Source organism: Natator depressus, chromosome 1, assembly GCF_965152275.1.
Source record: "Natator depressus isolate rNatDep1 chromosome 1, rNatDep2.hap1, whole genome shotgun sequence".
NCBI classification, from domain to species: Eukaryota; Metazoa; Chordata; order Testudines; family Cheloniidae; genus Natator; species Natator depressus.
The window spans coordinates 79766064-79789980 of NC_134234.1; the positions used below are offsets into that span (position 1 = coordinate 79766064).

Here is a 23917-nt window from a genome sequence, read left to right on the forward strand (position 1 = left end):
CTCTCTGTCTGCTACAATTACTACACTTTCCCCTAACATTCAGTATAGTTTACACTGTAGAAGACCTAGCAAATTTAAGGCATCAATCAGTGAAATGCATTACCAAACTTGCCAAATACAAACTAGAGATTAATAGCTAGAACTTTTGGCCAAAGGAGGAGGTTGCAAGCCTCAGGTAGTTGATGTTTGGTACATGGAAGCCCTGCATCTTTTCTTCTTATTTTTGGGCATGTTGATTCCAAAGTAGCTGCTTCACTCAGTATCTGCCACTGCCTCCAACAATAGTACAGTTATCTTGATGATTCTGCTCTAAAGACTAGCAAATAAAAATTAGTGTTGCCAATTATGTTCAATAGATTCTAGCATGGATAGGAGCAATTTCATTTTAGAGCTATTGTCTAAAGCAGAAGTGGGCAAACTATGTCCTTCGGGCCACATCCAGCCCGTGGGACCCTCCAGCCCAGCCCCTGAGCTCCTGGCCCGGGAGGCTAGGCCCGGTCCCTCTCATACTGTTCCCCCTCCCCCGCAGCCATGCCCCAAGCCGTGGGCGCAATGCTCTGGGCGGCCAGGCAGTGCAGTTGCAGAGCTGCAGCCTGACCCGGTACTCTGGGCGGTGTGGCTGTAGTGCCGCCAGCCACCGGCACCCCAGGCAGCGCGGTCAGGGGACAGGGCGGGTTGGATAGATGGCAGGGGAGTTCAGGGGTGTGGTTGGGGGTGTGGATAGGGGTTGGGGTGGTCAGAGGGCAGGGAACAGGGGGGTTGGATGGGGCAGAGGTCGCAGGGGGGCAGTCAGGAATGAGGGGGGGATTGGATGGGGGGGCAGTTGGCGGGGGGGTCCGGGGAGCAGGGACTGTTACCATGGGGAGGAACAGTGGACATCTCTCCTCACTTCCCCTGGAGCAGCAGCTCTGGCTGCTGCATTGCTTACCAGCCTATAGAGCCTCAAGGAGGACAGCTTGACTGGCCCTGCCTGAGCTTAAGGGAGCTTCTAGCAAAGGATGGCTTCCTTCTGTATGGAGCTTCCCGGGAGAGATTGAGAACCAACAACCAGTTATAGATGAATCCCACGTTATCCACCCCTGCCTTTCGTCTCCTTTGATCTTTCAGTCTCACTTTAAATTTGTCTCCTTTGTTTAGGCCTTAGGGGTGATTAGCACTAATTTCAGCAATATAGGAACAGAGTATAACAATATAGTTGTCAGACTAGTGGTCCACCTCATCCAGTATTCTGTCACTTTAAAGGCTAGTCCCAAATGCTTCAGAGACACCCTGCAGCAGGCACCTATAGAATAAGCAGCTTCCTGGAAAATTCGTTCTCACCCCTGAGAGGCCTAAATCGTGAGGGTTTAATATCCTTGACAAAACAGTTGCATTTACTGCAACTAACTACTCTGCATATTCCTGTGAGCCACATAAATCCTGACCCTTTGATCCACTGAGGCTCTTGGGCTCACTGAAATCCTGTGTCCAACAAGCAGTGTTGCATCAATGCAAAACCCTATTGTGGATAAAGGCTAAGATTTAAAAAAAATTGGGAGCCTAAACATAGGCTTCTAAACAACAAATATGGTTTTCAGCCAGACTAAGCAAAGTGTTCCTCCCCTGCACATCAATTAAACAAAAGCCAACAATATACTTGGCCAAGGAAAGCTTGAAATGTGGGGTAAACTCTGCCAGTGAAGATCACGGGTTTGTTCTAGTAAGGAGTAGTAGCAACACCAGTTATTGAAATTAGGGCTAGATAAGACCTTACTAATGTTTAGTGAAGTGAATCTTTAGAGAATACTTTCTTTTTTTTGTAGACAAACGCCAAGAATTCACCAGTTTGAAACTCTACTCTTGCCTTCCTGCCTTTCATTAAGTATGGTTTGAGCAGGTTAGGCTGGCAACATGAAAATTGCAGTGCCTTACCTGAAAATTTCCCTTGGAGTAATGAGGGCCACAGATCCATGATGTTGAGGATCTCTGCTTTATGCAGCTTTGGAGGAACATTTTACCGTTCAGTCACTGGCAGGGCAAAATCTGCCAGCTGAGACGTTTCCACAGCCTAGACAATATCTAACCACTCTGTATCAGGCCATGTCTGCACTACAAACTTGATTGATACAAGTTACATTGGTGTACAGCTGCCAAAGTTAGTATAGCGCTTGTTGGTGTGCATGCTTGGGTCAGCACAGCATGTACTTACCAGGAATGCTTGTGTTGATGCAAAGTGTGATGCACCATGGGTAGGTAGCCCTGTGTGTCACATGCCACCATTTGGCAAAATGCCTTGTGGGAAATTTTCACATCTGGTGGGGTTAGATCTCTGGGAGCTGGTGGTCAAGTTTCCAGAATGCAGCTTTCAGCATCCCATAATGTTATCCATAACCCATAATTTTCATGCCATTTTAAAAAATTCCACAAACCTGAGGAGCACCTTTCTGGCAGCCATCCACAACAGCACGCCCCAGAGCTCTGCACTAGTCGCAAGTGTGTTGCAAATACAGGCTGCACAACCCTCCTGTACTGGCAGACCTGCAGAAAGGACCATAACGGGGATATAACAATTTCTTCAAGGAAAGATTGCTAAGGGACATAGTGAAAAACAATTCAAGGTGGTTGTTGGCATAGATGTAGTAGTTGTGGATGATGGAGCACTGCATCTGGACCCAAGAAATGAGCACTGACTTGTGGGATTGTATCATAATGCAGGTTTGGGACAATGAGCAGTGGCTGCAGATGTTCCTGCCGCTGTGGCCTGAGCAATCCCAAGTCCTGCAGCGAAGGGACATTCAAATCAGAACTGCACTCTGGTAGTTGAGAGGTGCAGGGCGATCGCACTCTGGAAGCTTTTAACACTGGCTTGCTACCCATGAGTGGGGCTATCATTTTGAATTGGAAAATCCAATGCACATCTGTAGGGCCATCAATCATCTCCTGTTACACAGCAAGGTGGTTCCTGAACTGCAGTGGGTTGATAGATGGCGTGGACAACCCTATTTTGGCTCCAACCCTTCTTGCAACAGAGTACATCAACAGAAAGGACTACTTTTCTGTGGTTATGCAAACATTTATGGATCACGGGGGATGCTTCAGTGATATCAATGTGGACTGGTCATGGAAGGTGCATGATGCTCACATCTTTAAGAACACAGAACTGTTCAGACATTCTTTCCCAACTGGCAGATTACTGTTGGTGATAATGAAATGCCAATAACTCTGGGAGCCCCACCCTACCCTTTGCGCTCCTGGCTCACGGCCACCATGACAGCACCAAAGAAAGAGTCAACTACTGCCTCAGTGGGTGCAGTCTGACTGGGCTTTTGGTAGACTGAAGGGACCCTGGCAGTGTTTACTCACTAGATTGGATCTCAGTGAGAAAAATATCCCAATGGTTAGAGCTGCCTCTTGTTGCTTGCATAATAGCTGTGAGACAAAGGGTATGACTAAGCAGCAAAGAAAAACCGTGGCTGGCCTGTGCCAGCCGACTCGCATTGGGACTGCAGGGCTGTTTCATTGCTGTAGGGTCGTAGTCTGGGCCCCAGCTCAGCTGCCGAACTCTACGCAGCACAGAAACAGCTCCACAGCCTGAGCCCTGTGAGCCTGAGTTGGCTAGCGCAGGCCAGCCCCAGGTGTGTTGCTGCTGTGTAGCCCCAAAGGGACAGAAGCTGCCACTGGTGTGGGCAGCAGACACACAGTGACTGTCCACTGAGTTTGAGCCGCCAGACACAAGGGTCATTACAAGAGCTCAACAAAGTAGTTGAGGAAAGCTTTGAAAGAACACTTCAGTGGGCAGCCACAGTAGTGTTCTGTGCGGAATTGTTCTCTGTGTCTGAAGCTTTTGCTACTGCTAGGAATTGTGTAGGGCTTGCTGTACATTTATAAATATGTTTTTTTTTTAACCTATGGGCTCTGTGGTGCTCTGCCGTTACAAGTAGTGGGTGCTTTGACTAGTACTATGCATTATACAATGTGTTGTGAACGGATATTTTATTTTTAAAAACTACAAATGTATCGATTTGATAAAAACAAATTGCAAAAAATAGGTTTACTGCAATGGTTCCACTCAAACTTTTCACATAGGGGCATGGCCTACCATGGAGGAAGAAACAAGGAAGCCATCCCTATACATTTTTGAGAAAGAATTGCAAAGTAGCTCTGTGAAAGTTTCATCAAGAGCTCTCAGGAGAATACTTGTCCCGCTGTGCATAAATAAAGTACTTCACATGGCCACCCTCACCAAATGTGACAGGGGAAGTGAAACGCAGATAACTCTACCCCTGTTTGTTGAACAAGTAAAACACTGAAAAGTCAATTTGTGTGTCATGGCAGCTTGGGGATGAGCTGGGCACCATCTTTAAATTTAAACATTGTATGGGAAAATATATGTACACACTTCCCCTTCAGCAGGCTCAGCGGTGTTCAGCTAGTCAGACGAGCTAGACTGCCGTGGGACTTGAACTGATCATGGCTCCTAATATGGCTGGACCACCCCCCCTCGCCCAGGTGTGTTTCCCGCTCACTGACCATGGCAAGGATCTCTGGCTTGGGCTCCTGCAAGATGTCCATAGTGTTTTGTGGGGTGCTTTTAGGGTCTCTAGTGTGCAGCTCTTTGTAGACACAAAGTCTGCAGCTCAGCACCAGAGTGCTTGGTGGACTTCCTGCCCTTGCCACATGCCTGCCACAGTTCCTTTGTTTTCATGTGGCACTGCTGCTGCTCTCTAGTACGCCTTTTCCTGCATCCCCTATGCAATCTTTTTGCAGATGTCCACATTTCTATGGCTGGCCTGGCAGACTTTTCTCCCTACAGGTCCAGGAAAGCTGATAGCGCCTGTCTACTCCAGGCAGGAATGTGTCAAGCTGGTGTGGTTGGTGAGAGAGTTGCACTAAAGGGAGAACTGATGGGTGTACTTGCCAAAGCGGGCAATCAGGAAAAGGCACTTCAAAAATACTGGGTTTTAAAAGAGGGGCAATGGGGTCATTTTGGGTCTCTGTGACCCATGGAGTTTACAACCGCGATGTGAGCAAGCAGTGTTACAGGGAATGGGCCAGTGTGCATCAACTACTGTTAGAGTCAATACAGGTTGTGCAGTATATACATTCACAGTGTGTTGACTTGCATAGGTCAACCACAGCAGCATGCTGTTCAGAAAGGTGGTGTTACTGCATCGCCGTAACAGGAGCCTTATGTCAGCAGGAGACAAATTTATGTCTCGAAACATGTACCAATAGGGCTACACAAGGTGACTTACATTGACCTACTTTGTTGTGTAAACCAAGCCTCAGTAATGAAAGTGAACATTAAGACTAAAGAGCATGGAATATAATGAACAAACTTTGAGTGCCAGTAACTCATCTCATATCTTTCCCCCACAGAATAGCCTATTCAGCATAGGGTGGATCTGTAGATCTGTATTTCAAGAACCTAAATTTTTAATAAGAAATATATAAAATTTTCATGAGGGCCAGAATTCCATGCCATTGGGATTTTCATACTAGTATGTTCCCCAAGGGGGACACTGCTATGTACAATGGTGAAATAGGGTAGTTAGCAGGACGCTGTACTGGGGAGCACCCATCTACCAAAGGCAGCATTAGAAAATGATTGGCTGAGCAGGTGACTACTTTGTATGAGAGAGTTTTTTCTGCCCATGACATTACAATAACTGAGCGGGTGAGCTCTTACTCTGAAAGATGGAAGTGTGTTTTTTGACTTGTATATCTCTGAGATAACTACTACAAATGGAAGCTCGAAGGCTTCTCTGTTCAATACCAGATGATGAACGCTTTGATCTTTCCATGCTATGCAGTAAATATATTCACCTAAACTAGCCTGGAAATGTTAAGGAGAGGTGTGTGGCCTAACCCAGTATTTCTCAACCTTTTTGATACCAGGGACCAGCTTCCTACCTTCCTAAACTGCATCAGGGAAATCTCAGGGACCAGCTCTGTTCCTCAGGCCAGTCATTGAGAACACTGGCCAACCCACACTCCCTCAAAAGGCACACTTCAGTGCTAGCTCTGCTCAGGATGCACAGCTGTAAACCCTCTCTAAGCACCAAAGGCCTTTCTTCTCACAAAAAAGCGCTGCTCCCTTATAGCCTTTAGGTCAGCAGTGAGAGCACCTACCTAATGTGGTTCAAATCCCCCTCTGGAAGACATGGAGCAGGAATTTGAACCTGCATCTCCCACTTCTCAGGGAAGTGCCCCAAGCCCTGGACTATGGGAAATTCTAGCATATGTCTCCCACATCAGAACCCTAACCCTTGAGCTCTTTCTGGCCTAATGACTATTTATATAGAAGTAGAATGGTTTCATAGCCTAGAAGTTAGGGGGGTGGTGATGTGGGTTCAAAGCCCTGCTCCACATCAGCCAGCAGGATCTGAGGCTAGGCCTCTCACAAAACAGGTACTCATCCAGTAGGCAGGTGCAAGACAGTTTGTCTACCTCTTTCTTCACAGCCTTCTCCCCCATGCTGCACTCCATGACTATGAGTTGACCTGCATTCCTGGAGCATGGAAGTAGACTACACCTCCCCTGTCATGGACTCACATGTGTGGTCTATCTCCAAAGCTATGTAAAGCAGGAACCCAATGAACCTCATTAAATAAGGAACTATCCTGTGACTTACTCAGAACTCTCAGAGATTGCCAAAGACTGACATCTGATTTGCCTCTGAATGGAAGGGGACAAAAAAAATAAGACAGACAAAGTACAGTATCAGCCTGCTCACAAATTGAAGATTTTAGACCACAAATTCTCCTCAGGCTAGTTGGTAGCGTCACGTAGAAGCCTAGCTGCTTCCATTACATGATAGAGACAGTGTTGCTGTCCACTATTCCTCCCCCATAAAGCAGAGTCAAGCAGAAGTGAAAAGTAATTGTTTTTCTACTAAAAGCCACAAGGAAAGAAAATGGAGCTTGTCAAACGAAATTCCATCAAAGGATCCTAGAATATAACAAGGGTACAGGAAAAGGAGATACAAAAGTCTTTGACTTCCTGTCCCCAGTAATCAAGAGGCAAGCATCATCAGCTTCTGCAGTAGACAAACAGCATATTAGAATTTTTGCTATACTATGAGAATGAAAGTTAGTCTGTTCTATTTACTAGTTTACCTAAATTACTGCTTGAACTACTTCAGGTTTTCCAAAAACTTTTGTTAGCAAAAGCACTCTAATTTTAGAAGACAGTAGCATTAGTAACACTCTTGGTCATCTAGAGCATTGAGAGACTCGGATTGGTTTACTGAGATACAGTCCAAAAATGACCAAAACTTTGCTTCATTAACTAGACCTATCGAAAATACAAAGAGGGCAAATTTAATGCTGTTAATTCCAGTGAAGTAAATGGAGTTGATGGATTTAGCTAACATGTCCAAAACATTCAAGTATGCCGTTTTCTCAGCAGGAGTTACAGATAATATTGATATGACAATTTAAAGAGACATTTTAGTGTTACTACAAATTAACCTAGATTACTTAATATGCTAGCATTTGAGTATATGCTGAAAGTTCAGTTTGAAGTTATATTCAACTTGTTTGTAAATTTAACAAATGTTTGAAGCATTTAAGTCAACTCCTATAAAATGTAAAAGTATTCACATACTCTTTGAGAGTAGCAGAAAATGAGCCTCAATATTGCTTAAACCAGATTATAAACATCTTCTATATAAAATCAAGTGACATTCCCAGTGGACTTCATGGGAGACAAGCCCTATTCTCTTTGAGGGAGGGTGTTTTTTGTTTTTAAATGAGTGGATGTTTCAGGTTTGTTTTGGCTGGGTGTGTTTTTGGGGTAGAAGTGTAGGTAAATATGTGAGTTTCATTCTTAAGGGGGATGGGGGAGAGACCATTTTGAAAATGAAAGTTTTAGTGAAGACAACCAGACTGATGTGCCTGATCCTCTCTAAACATCTGAGCCACATCTGGCTCCCTGAAACTGAGAATGCTTTGTCACCACTTTGACTGGGGGCTGAACATTTTCCATCGAAGGTGGAAGGCCTTGTCTACTTCAAAATGTTTCCCTTTTCTGACCAACATTGCTTTAAAGGTTGATACTATTACAATACTATTCATCATTTTTAATCAATACTGTTTGATTTTGATTGAGATGGACACCACCTGGAGTAGTTTTTGTATGTATTGTTTTACCCATTTTCATTTAAAAACAAAAAAACAAAAAAACAAAAACCACCTGTATTTCACACTTCTCTTTATAATTGCATAGGATGAAAAATTAGCTCAGCTTGGGGGCAATTAACTTTTAATTATACTTATGGCGCCTCCCTTTACTTGCATCTTTTCTCCTCGGGATCCAATAGTCAACAGCATATATGAAGCAGAATGATGGCACTCAAATGGATGAAATTCCTAGTGATGAGCAACAATTTGAGGTGACGGGGGTGTAAGTTAACTGCTTTACTTTCCGCACACAGGTATTCTCAGCCAATTTTCCCGCACACAGGTATTCTCAGCCAATGCAATAAGTAGTGGCCAATACTGCTTACCATAGTCATACAATATCAGCAGGATTTGGCCCTACTCCTGCATTGCTCACCTCTCCAAACAAGGCTTTAGTCACATTACTAGAAGAGATTCTGCCACATGCATGCTTGAAGTAATCACTAGTAATTATTCCCTAGAAAAATCTTGTAATGGCATTATAGTATCACCACTCAGCCTGTGACCATTTGAAGTACCAGTGTCAAAGACCATTTAAAAAAATAAAGGCAAAGAAATATCATGTATTAAAACACCAAACTTAACATTTTTCTTTTACAAAGACCAAGTATATTGACACTTTTGTACAGATAAAAGCAATTTTAGTGCTATATTTTAACAAATTCTAATACAAAAAAAATAGCCTACTCAATAGTATGATTCTTAATGACAAACCTCTACAAAAACATATAGCTTTACTGTTAAGATGTCAGTCCACTGAGTAATGCTTGCTCAAAAACATTATAAAGTTAAATATGCCCATATTATAAATTTTACAGTTTATCCTCAAACTATACATTTGGAGCACAATGAACATTAGAAGTAAACAAAATCTACTTAATTTATTACAAGAACTGTAGAACCCAAAAATGGAAAGCATGCCACCAGCAAAGTTCACTGTAGGCTAACATTTTCTTTGATCAAAACAATTTATAAACCATACTTTTGTGAAATTGTACATCTAATTTCTGCATATTGCTCTATTTCACACAGGTTTGATTCTCTGAGTTTTAAATATGAAATGATCTGAAACTAGCTGAAATAAAGGAATACAAAAAATGGATAGCTATCAAACATCACTTCATAGATAAACATTTCTGAATAGCAATTTATATAGTTTAGGCAGTTTAGTTACAAAGCCATTTTTCTCTTAAATTTGTAAGCAGTTAATGGGTCTTCCAAGATGGTTTTTTTGGTCAAATGGCTCGTTAGACTCCTTTTAAAATTCAGTGTTCACTCTGCTCTATTATCTTTACTTAAACAGCCATGATTACATTCAACATTTCTCTGCATATTTTTAGCTTCCACTTACCTAGAAATACATGCAGTATTCCAGATAAAACCAGTCTTGCAGCATTTGATTAACTTTTGAGAAAAGCCTGTCAATTCCAACCAGTCAAAATATAGTATATCTACAATTTCTTCCAGAATGCTTCAGCTTTCTGAGCTATAATTAATATTTTAAAACAAGTTTAGAAATGACCCTGAAGACCCTAAAATGTCAAGTTTACATTAAAAAAATGCATAGAGGAAAAAAAGCTTTTGGTAACCCTCATTATTAAATCTATAAAATATATCCTGTGCAAATTACTAATCAGAAATTAAATGAGTAGCAAATTTAATAAAGTGTCTAAACAACATTTCTGTTGTCTTACCTCTTAATTTACTACTATGTAATGTATGAGTTTCATAGCCTACTAAATGCTCCATGTAATCTTAAAATTCTGTAGTTCAGGCAGTTCATTTCATTTAAACACTAGGTAACTGCTATAGTCTGCAGTAAAAGCATTCAATCTCATCTCCCTTTGTAAGTCAATACAAATCAGTCATGTTCACTATTAATATTTATATCAAAGTAACGGGGATAAAATATTGTAATTCATAGCTAATATTTTGCAACCACAACTTTTAAATATGTCTATCTTTTCAAATTTTATTATTTACATAAATTTAGGGTCACTGTCAATGGCAAAGTGAGAAAACCTAAAACAGACTAATTTTATTAGGAAGAAAGGTTTCTGGAATATCCAGATTTAAGCATAGAAAATGTGGATTTCAGAAATTAGTGCTAAATATGACATCCATTTACTAATCAAAGTAGTGACATTACAATAAAAATAATATTAAATAAGCCTGTGATAAGTTGCAATATGGTATTCTCAAATTTAAGGTGCTATTTCACATGCCCTGAAGTCTTTAAGGACTTTACCATGTGGGCATCATGTCTGGGAACCAGACTCTTCCAAGATGCTTTGACACTTCCCAATGAATCTGCTCCAAGCTGTACTTCTGATCAGGAATCAAGACTTCCTCCATTATAGACAGCTGAGAGAGGCGGCCACCACACATCTTCACGAACTCCACAAAGGCACTGCACGAGACTTCGCATTCCCCTAGGCCAATAGCTGACAGATTCTTACAGTGTTCTGCAATACAAATGAGCTCTTCATCTAGTGGCCGTAATCCATTGGCACACACAACCAGTTCAACTAATCGAGGACATGTCATTCCAACACGACCAAGTACATCTTTGCTTACTGACCTCCCAAAGTAAAGGTGGGTGACAGGGGTTTCATAACGAAAGAATGGGTCAAACTCCTCTTCATATAAGAAAAAGTACATGACTAAGTTTACTTTGGGAGAATGCTTGATGAAAGCATCCCAGCTGCTCTTCTGAATTGTGTGGAAGTGAGTCTGTCCAGGATTCTCACTGACTACATCAATGCGCAAATGTTCTAATCTGACGTGTTTCTCAGAAGACAAAGCAAGCAGAAGCTCATCACTCAAGAGATGGTAGTTCAATGCCAACTCACGTAAACCATGACAGTGGTCAGCCACACAAAGGATACCTTGAAAAGAACATTGAAGTGTTAATTTGTTTTCATGGAAAATATCTTATAAATCAAAGCGAGTTTTCTTGAATTGAATCTCAAACAAAAATTAGCTTTTGCATGTCAAACAGAAGAAGGAGTTCTGAAGTGCAAAATCCAGAGTAACCTAGAATATCTATATTATGAGTTACAGACACTGAAATAAAATTATCTTCGATAGGATGCTGATAAGCATCCTTGTCAATAATTCATTAATCTCAAACTCCTGCCTTAAGACCTTTTCATGAATGTACTATAATGTATTCTCTGTACATACACAGTAAGGCATATACGCACTAATGACTGAACATTTGTTTTCTTTTACACTTGCAAAGCATTCTTTACTACACCAAGCTGTATGTTTTGTTGTAGCATGCAATTTCAGTGTCCAAAGTATTCATATTATGCACTGATGTTTGTTCTATGAAGTGTCAAAATTTCAAGTATAAGAAAAAGGTACAGTGAGAACAGATGGATTATCAAGAATAAAGGTCATCCACGGCTGCATAACATGTGCTCTGAAGTGACTACTGCACTTCTCCCTGGCCTCTGACATTTCAAGTAGTAACACATTTCTACATGGAGTTTGACTTTGTCCTGCCAAATTGCTGTATGTTGTTAGTGGGAAGGAGGGTGGAGGAAGCACTGAGGTCAATGTACTCGCCCCTAATGCCCTCAGTGGAGGTGGGGGGAAAAGAAAGAATCTTTCCAGGTAGACAGATGTTAACCAGGAAAGAATTTTAAAGACATCAACATGACAGTAGAAAAACAATTCTCCCTATTAGTTTACAGTTGTCAGCCAGGTAACGGGAGCTTGTTAGCTGAAGAATCATAGAATCGTAGAATATCAGGGTTGGAAGGGACCTCAGGAGGTCATCTAGTCTAACCCCTTGCTCAAAGCAGGACCGATCCCCAATTAAATCATCCCAGCCAGGGCTTTCCTTTCACCTCCAGCAATCACCGGAGTGTTTTGGGATAGTTTCCTAAACAAAAACAATGGAAATATGGAGCTCACAACCAGCTTTAGAAAAACAATTGGGAGACACGAAGTCTGCTTTCTGCAAGATTTGGGGTGAGAGTATCAAGTTCCTAGTGAAGAGTTAGGTGTCTTACACTGGAAGGGAAAAAAAAAAAAAAAAATCACCTAACAACCTGTTTCACACTCTGTCCACTAAGGACATTACTACAGCCCTTCCAAGCCTGAATAAGTGTAGCAGTGTAGAAAGGAGGGAACTGAAAATTGGAGCCAGCAACTTCCAGAGTGGCTGTTTTACTGTGGAGTTTTTTGGTGGGGTTTTTTTGGCCCTGCAGAGTGCTCACTTCTTCCTGTAAAGCAGCCACGTTGCCTAGTGGTTAAGTAGCATGCAGACAGTGCCAATAAAAAAACCAAACAAAAAACACACAACATCTTTACCACCACCCCATGATATATGAGATATTCCCTATATTTTGTATTTGCAGTCCCATTCTATGGTAAATTTAAAACTACTACAGTTGGAAAGGGTTGGGTTTTTTTAAACTCCTACTATATACAGCCTTCTGGGTTTTGCATGCTGCAGAATTCAGCCTAAAATTTAGGCTGGGTATGGTCCAATTTTGTTTATCTACAGAAAACAAACATTTGATTCAGAACTGAAAATTTTAGCTGAAAAATTAAGCTACAACTTTGAAATAATTGAAAATATATATATATATATCTCTGTCAAACCTCTAAAGAATTTTCACTTAAGCTCTACTTACTCAAAACATTGATCTTAAAAATGTAATGATTTCTTCAACAAAACTACAAACACTTAAGTGTTTTCTACCTCAGGATCAGAAATATTAAATGTAAACCAGTTTTCATTATATCAATAATATTCTCTAATCTGTCACTTTAATGCTGCATTTAGTGTATACCCGTTAAAGTCATTTCAATGTCTTACCATTGAATTCTTTGTTGCATAACTAAAGTGTTTTTTCTATTTAATTTCTTGTAAAAAATAATGCAAATATGAACATTGTCTTTATTCTCAAAATTAATTTTAAGATTAAACTTGAGTGAAATTCTTCAACTTCATAAGGACTGGAGTACAAAGTAAAGAAACCCAAAAGCTTAAATTACATCATAATCTTGGATTCAGTAATTTACACACTGAAATAGAGGGGTCAGAGATGCCCTCTTCCCCAGTAACCCTATGGAAAAACTAAAGTGATACATGTAAAGTGATACAGAGATACTGCAAGACTTGGGAGTAAGAATTGTTCATAGTAACATTACAAATGTTCATATTTTTGTTAAAAAGGAAACTGTTTCCTAAAACAGCACTCAGTGAAATGTAATCCTTTCTGAAGTATTATTTTTGAAAGGAAAATATGAAGATCATAATAAAAACTCAGATGACTGGTAACTATGATGGTCAGGTGACTCACTGTAATTCAAACAATATAAACTGCAGAACTCAACCAAAGAGCTGTGACTGGTGCCTCCATAATAAATCAGAGAGGAAGGAATGTCCAGTGGCTAGAGCACTAGCCTGCAATGTAGGAGATTCCTATTCCTCCACAAACATCCTATATGACTCTAGGCAAGTCACTTAGGATTGAATGCTCAAAAGGATTTAGGCACTGTGAATTGTGAACAACGCTCTTGTTGCCAAAAAGAATAACGGCATTTGGGGCTGTACAAGTAGGATCATTGCCAGCAGATCGAGGGACGTGATCATTCCCCTCTATTCAGCATTGGTGAGGCCTCATTTGGAGTACAGTGTCCAGTTTTGGGCCCCACACTATAAGAAGGCTGTGGAAAAATTGGAAAGAGTCCAGCAGAGGGCAACAGCACATGACTTATGAGGAGAGCCTGAGGGAACTAGGATTGTTTAGTCTGCGGAAGAGAAGAATGAGGGGGGATTTGATAGCTGCTTTCAACTACCTGAAAGAGGGTCCAAAGAGGATGAATCTAGACTGTTCTCAGTGGTAGCAGATGACAGAACAAGGAGTAATGGTCTCAAATTGCAGTGGGGGAGGTTTAGGTTGGATATTAGGAAAAGCTTTTTCACTAGGAGGTGGTGAAGCACTGGAAGGGGTTACCTAGGGAGGTGGTGGATTCTCCTTCCTTAGAGGTTTTTAAGGTCAGGCTTGACAAAGCCCTGGCTGGGATGATTTAGTTGGGGATTGGTCCTGCTTTGAGCAGGGGGTTGGACTAGATGACCTCCTGAGGTCCCTTCCAATCCTGATATTCTATGATTCTATGAATTCAAGTTTTTCAACAGTTTATAGCAATCTGGTAAGTGGAACACTTCCAGGCAAAAAAACCAAAAAACCCCCAAACACCCCAACCAATCACACAAAAAAGTGGTAAGCTGGAGTACTCAAAATGTCCTTATTTTCTTCCAGATACTCTTTCTTCTATTGTAGTTTCCTTGCTTAGGAGCTCAAACATAACATGAAGCCAACTGTTTACATGCTAGCTTATTTCCAGTCTGTTCCACTCTCTGTTCTCTCTAGCCAGGCACACCAGACCTCAGCTGAGTGCTTTTCCCAGTTGCTTAGCATAGTCCATTGTTTTGTCACTATTTCATTCTGCTCCATTCTACCACCTCACAAAAGGGCAACAGTAGTTTTGCTCTATTTCTTAAAAATGCCATTTTCCACCTAAAAATCTTTACATTTAAACCAGGCCATTAGAATATAAACAAACAGAAGATGATTTTCTATGTTCATGAAAGAAAAGTATTGTCAAATACCAACTATTACAAACTTTACCATGCTTAAGCAGTAAACCAGGGGGAGGGGAGGAAAGGGAAGAAAAACTGAGTTATTTTAGTGCTATGATATAGTGTACAAGTCAAGGTCTTCTTGAAAGTAATTGTGATTAAAAAATTTTAAAGATACTAGCACTCCACAGATTTCTCCATGTAAAACAATATATACCCTTATTTGTGCAAAGCTACACATCCAAATACCACCAAGTAAATTTATTAGATTGTGACTTCTGGTCATTCTGGGTGGACTATCCTGTTTTCCTTACATCTTTAGTCAGCATTGTGCTGCTAAATTTTATATGTAATTATTAAAATTACTGTTTTATTCAGGCTTTTACATTACATGTATCACCCTAGTGTCCAACTACCGTCCAAAGATAAATTAAAGAAAATGAACAGCATGTCATGTTTGGTTCCTGCTATTTTCTTTTCCTCTGGGAAAATGTATCTGTCATTTTTAAGCAGATGTGCTGTTATTTGTGAAAGCAAGCTCAAATCATGCATTGTTTTTGGAACAGAAAGTAGTGAAATTTAACGTAGTTCTTAGTTCCTGCAGGAGAAAGTTCTACGGTCTTGAAGCAGCTTGAGAATGCTCTACTACACAAACTAGCTTCACCCTTGCAGCAGACCCTTCTGTGTTAGAGAAGTAGAACTGTCAGTGACAGAAGATGTGTTGTACAGCCCAGGTCCTTCACCCCTTTGATGTTGGGTGTCTATTTTCTTGTTTTCAATTCAAGTACAGTAACTCCTCGTTTAACGTTGTAGTTATGTTCCTGAAAAATGCTACTTTAAGCGAACCAATGTTAAGTGAATCCAATTTCCCCATAAGAATCAATGTAAATAGGTTCCAGGGAAATGTTTTTCACCAGACAGAAGACCATACATACATACATACACACACACACACACATACATACACACATACATACACACACACACACACACACACACACAATAAGTTTTAAAACAGTCAATTTAATACTGTACTCAGCAACAGTGATTGTGAAGCTTGGTTGAGGTGGTGAAGTCAGAGGGTGGGATATTTCCCAGGGAATGCCTTACTGCAAAATGATGAACTAGCACTCGGCTGAGCCCTCAAGGGTTATCCCATTGTTGTTAATGTAGCCTCACACTCTACAAGGCAGCACGAATGGAGGGAGGGGAGACAGCATGGCAGAGAGAGAGAGACAGAGACATACACCCTGTGAGAGAGACGTGCATTGCCCCTTTGATTAAGCTGACTCCACTCAAAAGGTACACTGCCTTTTTAAGTAGATTAGCAAGTTGAGACAGCAACTGCTGCCAGCAAGTTTCCTCAGTCCTTAGCCCTGTAGTGTCATCCCCCCTGTGGAGATAAGGGTCAGGAGATGGGGTACAGGAGCAGGACACCTTGACATTAGCATCCCTGTTCCCATCGCCTCTGCACAGCAAGCAGGAGGCTCCAGGGAGCAGCTCCAAGGCAGAGGGCAGGAGCAGCACACAGCAGTGGGGGGAGGGACAGGTGAGCTGCCCGGCAATTGACAGCCTGCTGGGCAGCTGCCACCCAGGGAACTTAGGGGCATAGGCACCAAATTCCACTGTTCCCAGTAGGTGCTCAACCCCATCCTCACCCCTGGCTCTGCCCTTGCCCCACCACCATTCCACCCCTTCCCTCAAGTCCCCGCCCCTTCTTCACTTCCTCCCCTGAGCACACCACGTCCCCGCCCCTCCCCCGTCCCTCCTGGAAAGTCCTAAGCACCGCCAAACAGCTGTTTGGTGGCCGGAAGTGCTGGGAGGTGAAGTGGGGGTGAGAGGAGCTTGGCTGCCGGTGGGTGCAGAGCACCCACTAATTTTTCCCCGTGGATGCTCCAGCCCTGGAGCACCCACAGAGTCAGTGCCTATGGATAGGGGGGCTGCCGGTCCACCCTAGTTCCAAGCCCCGACCAGCTAGCTCCAACAGGCTGCTCTTTCTGCAAGCAGCGGACAAAGCAGGCGGCTGCCAAACAACATTATAAGGGAGCATTACGCAACTTTAAACAAGCATGTTCTCCAATTGATCAGCAATGTAACAACAAAACAACGTTAACCAGGACGACTTTAAGTGAAGAGTTACTGTAAAGGATAAAATTGCTCTTTCAGAACAAGGAAATCAGACACTCCATTATCCATGGCACTCCATAATTCAAGTCATAGTCATAATGAACTGCTCTGGAGAAACTCACATTCTGAAATACCTGAGAATGTATTCTACTTCCGGTGAAGCACAAGAGAGTTGTCAACCCATTTTAAGTCATCAAATTGGATTCAGACTTCTAAAAGATTCCTCCATGTCCCCCCCACATCAATCACCCTCCAGAGTGGAGCTGATTTAAATCAACAAGTAGAAAACCTTGATTTAAATCACTGGTTTTAATTTTATTGTGTATTTATACTTGTTATTTTCCTAAATAAAAGTTTATTCTCATTAGTTGGTAGCCATTAAAACATGCTGATTTGCAACTATATAAAAAACTTAATAAAAAAAGTACCAAATTTATTGTAATCAGGAGGATCACTATAGCTATGCACATTTATTTCAGCAATTATATGGCATATATAGATTCTTAATTTTTTACTTATGTTAGAAAATGGTGAATGATCCACTTACTAGAGGATTAACTTTTTATTTGTATCATGCTCTATTTGGATAGAAATTGGAATTTTATTTAAAAAATGCACTAAAACAGCATTTTAAATTTGTATTGGTTAAATGAAACTACTTTTTATGTGACTGATACACAAAGAAAAAAGTTAAATGCAAAATATTTTTGATAAACATTTATTAAACAAAGGATGCATCATCTGTAGTGAATGAACTGAACTGATTGTTTCTGGTCACCATGTCCTTTAAGATTTTAGAATTAGTCAATCTCATTTTCTCACACCTTATTTTTATTCTTAGACTGGAAAAAGAAGTTTTCTTGTTTTTTCAGCTCCTAATAGGGTTATTAACTTTGAATGAACTAGTCACTGAACTGAACAAACTGGAGTAAACAAAATATTTGTTCTGCACTTGTGGAAGAGGATACTGCTGTCAAAAGCTGGTTTAGCACTTCAACACACTCTTTAAAACTTTAGCAGCAAACAGATACTGCTTATTTTTTTTAAAAAAATTTAAATCAATTTTCATTCGTCTTGCCCCCCCGGCCCAAAGCTCAAAGTTATTTGTCCATGATGGTCAAATACTATGTTTCATAGGCATACAGTTTTGATGTTCTTATGAAACAAAGACAGTGGAACAAGTATTAAAATGTCAGAGGCTGTAAATACTAGCTAAAAACCCCAATTTTTCAGAAGATTTCTGGATAGTTCACACTGCGCAAAAAAAAGAAAGAAAATAAAAGAAAAAGAAAAGAAAAAAAATGTTTTTAACACACACACACACAGTAGCTCACCTGCAGGAGAAACATGAGGACAACTGCTCATTTTTAACAGCTTAAGCGTATCACTGTTGTTAGCCACTAGTACTTTGAGGGATGGATCATCTACTGGTGTATCATCTATTTTAAGTGAAGAGAGGGATTTGGAGTTTACAAACACCACTGTCAGTGCAGAGATAAAATGTGACTGCAGAAGGGAAAAAAAACAGTAAAACAGGGATGTGAAACATTCCAAATATATTTTCAAAACCAATGTTTCCTTACATCTTCACATATAGATAGCCTAAAGGAAGGTGTAGACTAACATCTATAGCAATATTTAACATTACTGCATCCATTTTATTTCAACTAGACAGTAAAACATTTGACCAAGTGTGCTTTTTTTTTTTTTTAAATCAAGTATTTAGTTTTTTGTTATAAATCCTTGACTATGAATGGTCCTTGATAATATTCAACATTAACAGGAACTGGGACCAAAAAATGCAGTGCTGTAAAATTCAAAATATCCTACACAAGTGCACAAACCTAAAAGTAAGCTCTGAAGATTACTTGCAAAGTGCACTTCCAAGGCAACATCCTCCAGACTCAGACATGAAGGAAAACTGCAATATATAAAATCTGTTCTAAACACTTTATTTACATACAAAGACTAAGTTTAGCAAAAATGCAAGTCTGAAATTTAATCAGAATTATTAAAAGAAGAAGATACCAGAGTTTAAGACCAGAAGGGAACACCAGGTCATATAGTCTGACCTCCTGTGCATCACAGGTCACCCGTATAATTGTGAAGGCAGTCTTCCAAATGTGTAAAAAAAGAGTAAACCTGTTTTGTAACTGTTCTTTGAAATGTGTTTCACAAATCCATTCCACTTCAGGTGTGTGTGCACCCAGTGTACTGGAGCCAGATATGTTCTTCCCATAGAGGTATCCACTGAGGCGGCACATGCACCCTTGACACACTTATGCTGCCAGCCAATGGTCTAAAGGGGTGGATTTGGTCCTTGTCAGTTCCTTCTTATTGGATAAGAGACTGACAGAGAGGGAAAGGAGGGTGGGTCATGGAATGGACGTGTGCAACACATCTTGAAGTACAATAGTTACAGAACAGGTTAGTAACTGTTTTTGATTCTTAAAGGGATTTTCCACTGAGTTAAACAATTCAGCCCAGAAAAGGGTTTCAGAGTCTACCTGAACAACGACTGTGAGACTACACGTCTGAATTTGGCATCATCCCTTTAATGATGACAGCATAATGTTTTGTGAGAGCATGTATACATCACCAGGTTGCAGCTTTACAGATTTACCCTATTGATATGACTCAGAAATGCAGCTGAAGCCTCTTGAGCTCTTGTAGAGTGCACTAAAGCTGCTCAGCATAGGGACTTTGGCAATGTCATAGCATATGCAAATAGAAGATGAAATCCTAAAGGAAGGCCCTTCATCCTGTCAGCAAAGGAAACAGCTAAGGAGGTCTCCTAAAGAGGTAGGTTTTGTCTAAACAGAAAGCTAACACTTTAACATCCAAAGTATGCCGTGTCTCTTCCTCCTTATGGGAATGTGGCTTTGGAAAAAAGGAAGGCAAATAGATAACTGACTTTCCCCTTAATTAAGCTAAGTATAGTCAGGAATTTACAGTGAGGGTGTAAATAGTCCTTGTCCTTATAAAAAATACTGCATTTGGGGGTGGTGGCAGCAACCAACACGTTCAACTCCTTTATCCTCCCAGCTGAGGAAACAGCTACCAACAACACTGGCTCCCATTAGAGTTGCCAGCATCAAATTAAATCCCAGAGAAGCAAGAGCTCTGTGACATGAGAATTAGCCTTTCCAAACCTAAAAAAAAAAAAAAGATAATCACAGAGTTAGAAAAAAACAAAACAAAACAGACCAGACCATCCTCCTCCAGAGGACAGAAAGCATGGCTGCCAGGTGAACTTTCAACGAACAGAGAGGCCATCTCCTTTTAGGTAAACAGACCAGAATACCCTGGATGGAAGAATTCAAAAGTTAAATAAATGCTGAGACCACACTGAAAAATGCTTCCACTTCATCAGTTAAGTATCTAGTGGACTGTTTTCTGCTATTTAAAGGATGTTTTGAACCCAGACAGAACTCTGCTTCTTGAGATATTAACCACTGAGCATCCATGCTCTCAGGTATGGAATGGATGGATTGGGATGCAACATCCAACTTTGACTTTGAGATATTAATTCAGATTCCTGAGGTATTATCATTTTCTTGACAGAAGGGTTCAATACGTCTGAGAACTAATGTTGACAAAGGCAGCCTGGCACTATGAAGCTCATGTGGACATGATCCTGTCTGAGCTTCTATAGCACCTTTGGAATCAGGGGGTAGGCATACAGTAGCTTGCTCCTCCAAGACAAAAGGAAAGCATCTGTCATGGAGCTAACACTTGTTTGAGAGTGGGACACAAACAGGTGGCACTTTCTGGTCAGTCAAGTGGTGAAGAGATCTAACTCTGGTAACCTCATCCCAACAGTATGAAAGATGAATTTGACGATATCCGGTCTGAGGCCATTTGGGATTTTTGCTGAAAGAAAGATCAGCTGAGAATTGTCTGGCAAATCTGAACACCTGGGAGGTAGGAGGCTTTGAATGTTAATGCATAGCCAATACAAAAGTCCCACAGATCCACAGCTTCTTGGCAAAGGCAATCTGACCTGGCGCCACGCTGTCTGTTCAAACAGAATATTGCAGCTGTATTGTCTGTGAGGACTTAAACTGCACTTCTTTTGATGTGCTAGAGGAAAGCCTAACACCAGGTGAATTACCCACAATTCCCAGACATTTATGTGTAGAGAAAGATTTTGGTCTGCTCACAGATCCTGAGTCTGTGGAGGTCCTCCATATGTGCTTCCCAACCAAGATAAAGCAACCGTAAATAAAGTCACTGAGGGTAGAGATGGGGAGAAGGGGACTCCTGTATATACATTGGCAGGATCCATCCTCCAGTCTGGGGAGCATATAAAATTCTTGCAGGTACATGAGTCAGGATGTGCAGTGGATGATGAGAGAGTATAAACAAACTTCAGCCACCACTGCAGCTTCCTGAGGTGAAGTCTGGCATGCTAAGTCATGGACATGCACGATGCTAGGTGTCCTAAAAGTCTTCATCAATTTCTTACCTTTGTGCAAGGATAGGCCTTGAGGTCCATGCAGAGATCCAGAATTTTTTTGGAATCTGAGCTGAGACAGGTGCCCTTGACACTGTACAGTGAGCACAACTCCTAGGAATTCTATTTTCTGAACAGGATCAAGAACTGACTTGTCCTTGTTGATTAACAGGCCCAAGGAATGAAAGAGACTGAACCCTGACCAAACTGATCTCCACTCATTTTTGGAGTGACCATGGATCCACCAGTCATCCAGATACAGGAACACTTCTACATCTGCTTTTCTGAGAAAAATGTACTACCACCATGCACTTTATGAAGACTTCTTGGGGTTCAGACAGGTCAAATGGAGGACTGCAAATGGATAAGGGTCTATGGCCACAAGTCTTAAACTACCTGTGGTTCTGATGGATAGCCATGTGGAAGTAAACAGCTTTCCAGTTGAGGGCAGTGTACGAATTGCCAGGATCTAGGGAAGGAATGATGGAGGCCAGAATGACCATACAAATATTTTCTGTTCTTTAAAGTATTCGTTTAGGTTTTGCAGGTCCAGAATAGGTCTGAGTCTGCCTTTGACTTCGAACCAGAAGATAATTGGAATAAAAACCCTCCCCCCTTTAAGGAGGAGGAAACTCTTCTGTGACTCCCAGTTGTTTAAGAGATTGTACCTCTTGTATAAGAGTAGCCTCATAAAAATGGACCCTGAAGAGAGATGGGGAAGGTAAGTAGGAGGGAGGGAAAGAAAAACTGCAGGGTGTATCCCAATTCCACGGTGCTTAGAATCCAGCGATCAGTTGTAATATGGGTCTGAGCATCTAAGAAGTGGGATTCCCAACAGGTTAAGATAGATGCACAGCCGTGGCCATTTTCCCTGAAAACAACTTAGGGCCTGAATTCTGTGCTGCATCTCTGGAGGAAACACAAATGCCATAACTCTAGCTGCAGAGTTGGCCCCAATTAGGGGTGGAATTTCCTCATTTATTAGAAGAGCCTCTTTAGATGGCCCTGCCGTATTCAAGATGTCCACTGATCTAGGCAAACTCCCCTGAATCATTTTGATTTGAATATCAAGAGAGCTAGCTACTCTAACAAGTCTTAAGATTTATAATCATCTTGGACAAGAGGATGCCTCCAACACTGTCACCTCATATGGAGGCAGGGAGGACATGTTCATGGAAGACTGAATCTGGACCTCTTGGATATGAATGCGAAGCTGATGGGACAAAATCCTCGTGAGGGACCTCTGAATCTCAACTGGTATTGAGATTGGTACCAGGACCAGGGTTCATCTTGTCTGGTGACCTCCAGTGTTGCCACTGACATAAGCTGTCAGCTGAGGAAACTGGCATAGAACACGATGTGGGTGGCATCACTCATGGGTTACAGAAAGGCCACTTATATGGCATAGGATCCCAATTAAGACTGTTCCATGGTTCCTTCTCTCTAGATCTGCTTCCATACCCATATGGGTACTGAAACCTCGATTTTCCTGATGAGGGCAAAGGAATGTAAGGCCTCTTGTTGCAGACTTAGGTACTCCCAGGAAAACATGGAGTAGTCTGATGGCCAAGGCTGTGCGATACTGCTTAGTGCTGGTAATTAGGATCTCTGATTTGATGTAGTCAATACACTGTTTAATTTGTGATGGCACTGCATGGCCAGGGGATGTCTGTTAAAGCCTTGACTGCTATCAGTCCTGAGGGCAAACGCTCAATAGCCAGAGTGGAATGGGATGCCCCAATTGACACAGGCTGGACCAAAGCTTGTGAGGTGACTAGTACCGATAAATTTACAACCTGGACAATCAGAGTCCAGTATTGCGAGGCAGAGAGTCTCTGGAGTTGTGGTATTGAGAGGCATCCTTGGTTTGATACCCCTGTACTGAAGAAGCATGAACATTCATAGGAGCCAATCTTGATGGCACCAAGGTAGTTGCTGGAGTCAGCGACTATGGCTGACAGAAGGCAGTGGTATGTGGTGTTGGGGAGTGCCAAGCCAAGGCTGGAACTGTACCCCCAGTACCCTCCCTCCTGCTCAAGGATGCCACCTGAGACCCTAGAGCTCCTAAGAGGAGGAGACCTTCCAGCTTTTAAAGATCAGCGGTCATCTAATTTCTTATGGGCACCAAAGAATGGGAACAGTGTCTCCCTCTCAGAAATTTTTCTAGGAGAAGAGAGGGCATGATCTTCAGGAGCACTCGTAGATGGGGTAGTGAGTGTATCAATGGCGGGGCTCAGAGGAAAGATGCAAGACAGCCTCCATTAGGATGTGGTAAAGGCTTACCTCTGTCCTTTTTAGTATGGGGCTTGAAATCTCTACAAAGTTGGCACCGATCACGAACATGGCCCTCACCCAGACACTTCAGGCACAGAGAATGAGTATCACTAACCAACTTTGGACTTCCTGCTTTCAGCACAGGGCTTAAAACCTGGGGACTGAGGCATACCCCAGTACCAAGTGTTTGCACCTTATCTCGTAAGAAGAGATCTGACACTAAGTCCAAAGACAGGAAACAAAAACTATACAATAAGCTATGAGTACTACTATACTAACAAATATAAATTAGCT

General features: G+C 41.6%; 1 protein-coding gene across 2 annotated transcripts in view; it reads right to left on the reverse strand.

The window, feature by feature from the left end:
* Nucleotides 1-8843: 8843 nt before the first annotated feature.
* Nucleotides 8844-23917, reverse strand: part of FBXL3 (F-box and leucine rich repeat protein 3) — a 39930-nt gene continuing 24856 nt past the window's right edge. Inside the window, exons 4-5 of one of the 2 annotated variants that reach the window (XM_074962170.1) lie at nucleotides 18228-18399; nucleotides 8844-11050 (exon numbers count right to left, since the gene is read on the reverse strand). In XM_074962170.1, the coding sequence (XP_074818271.1) occupies nucleotides 10407-11050; nucleotides 18228-18399 (816 nt within the window). In that variant the 3' untranslated portion in view covers nucleotides 8844-10406. The remainder of the gene's footprint in view (nucleotides 11051-18227; nucleotides 18400-23917) is intronic. The other variant, XM_074962177.1, reaches the window with a different exon arrangement.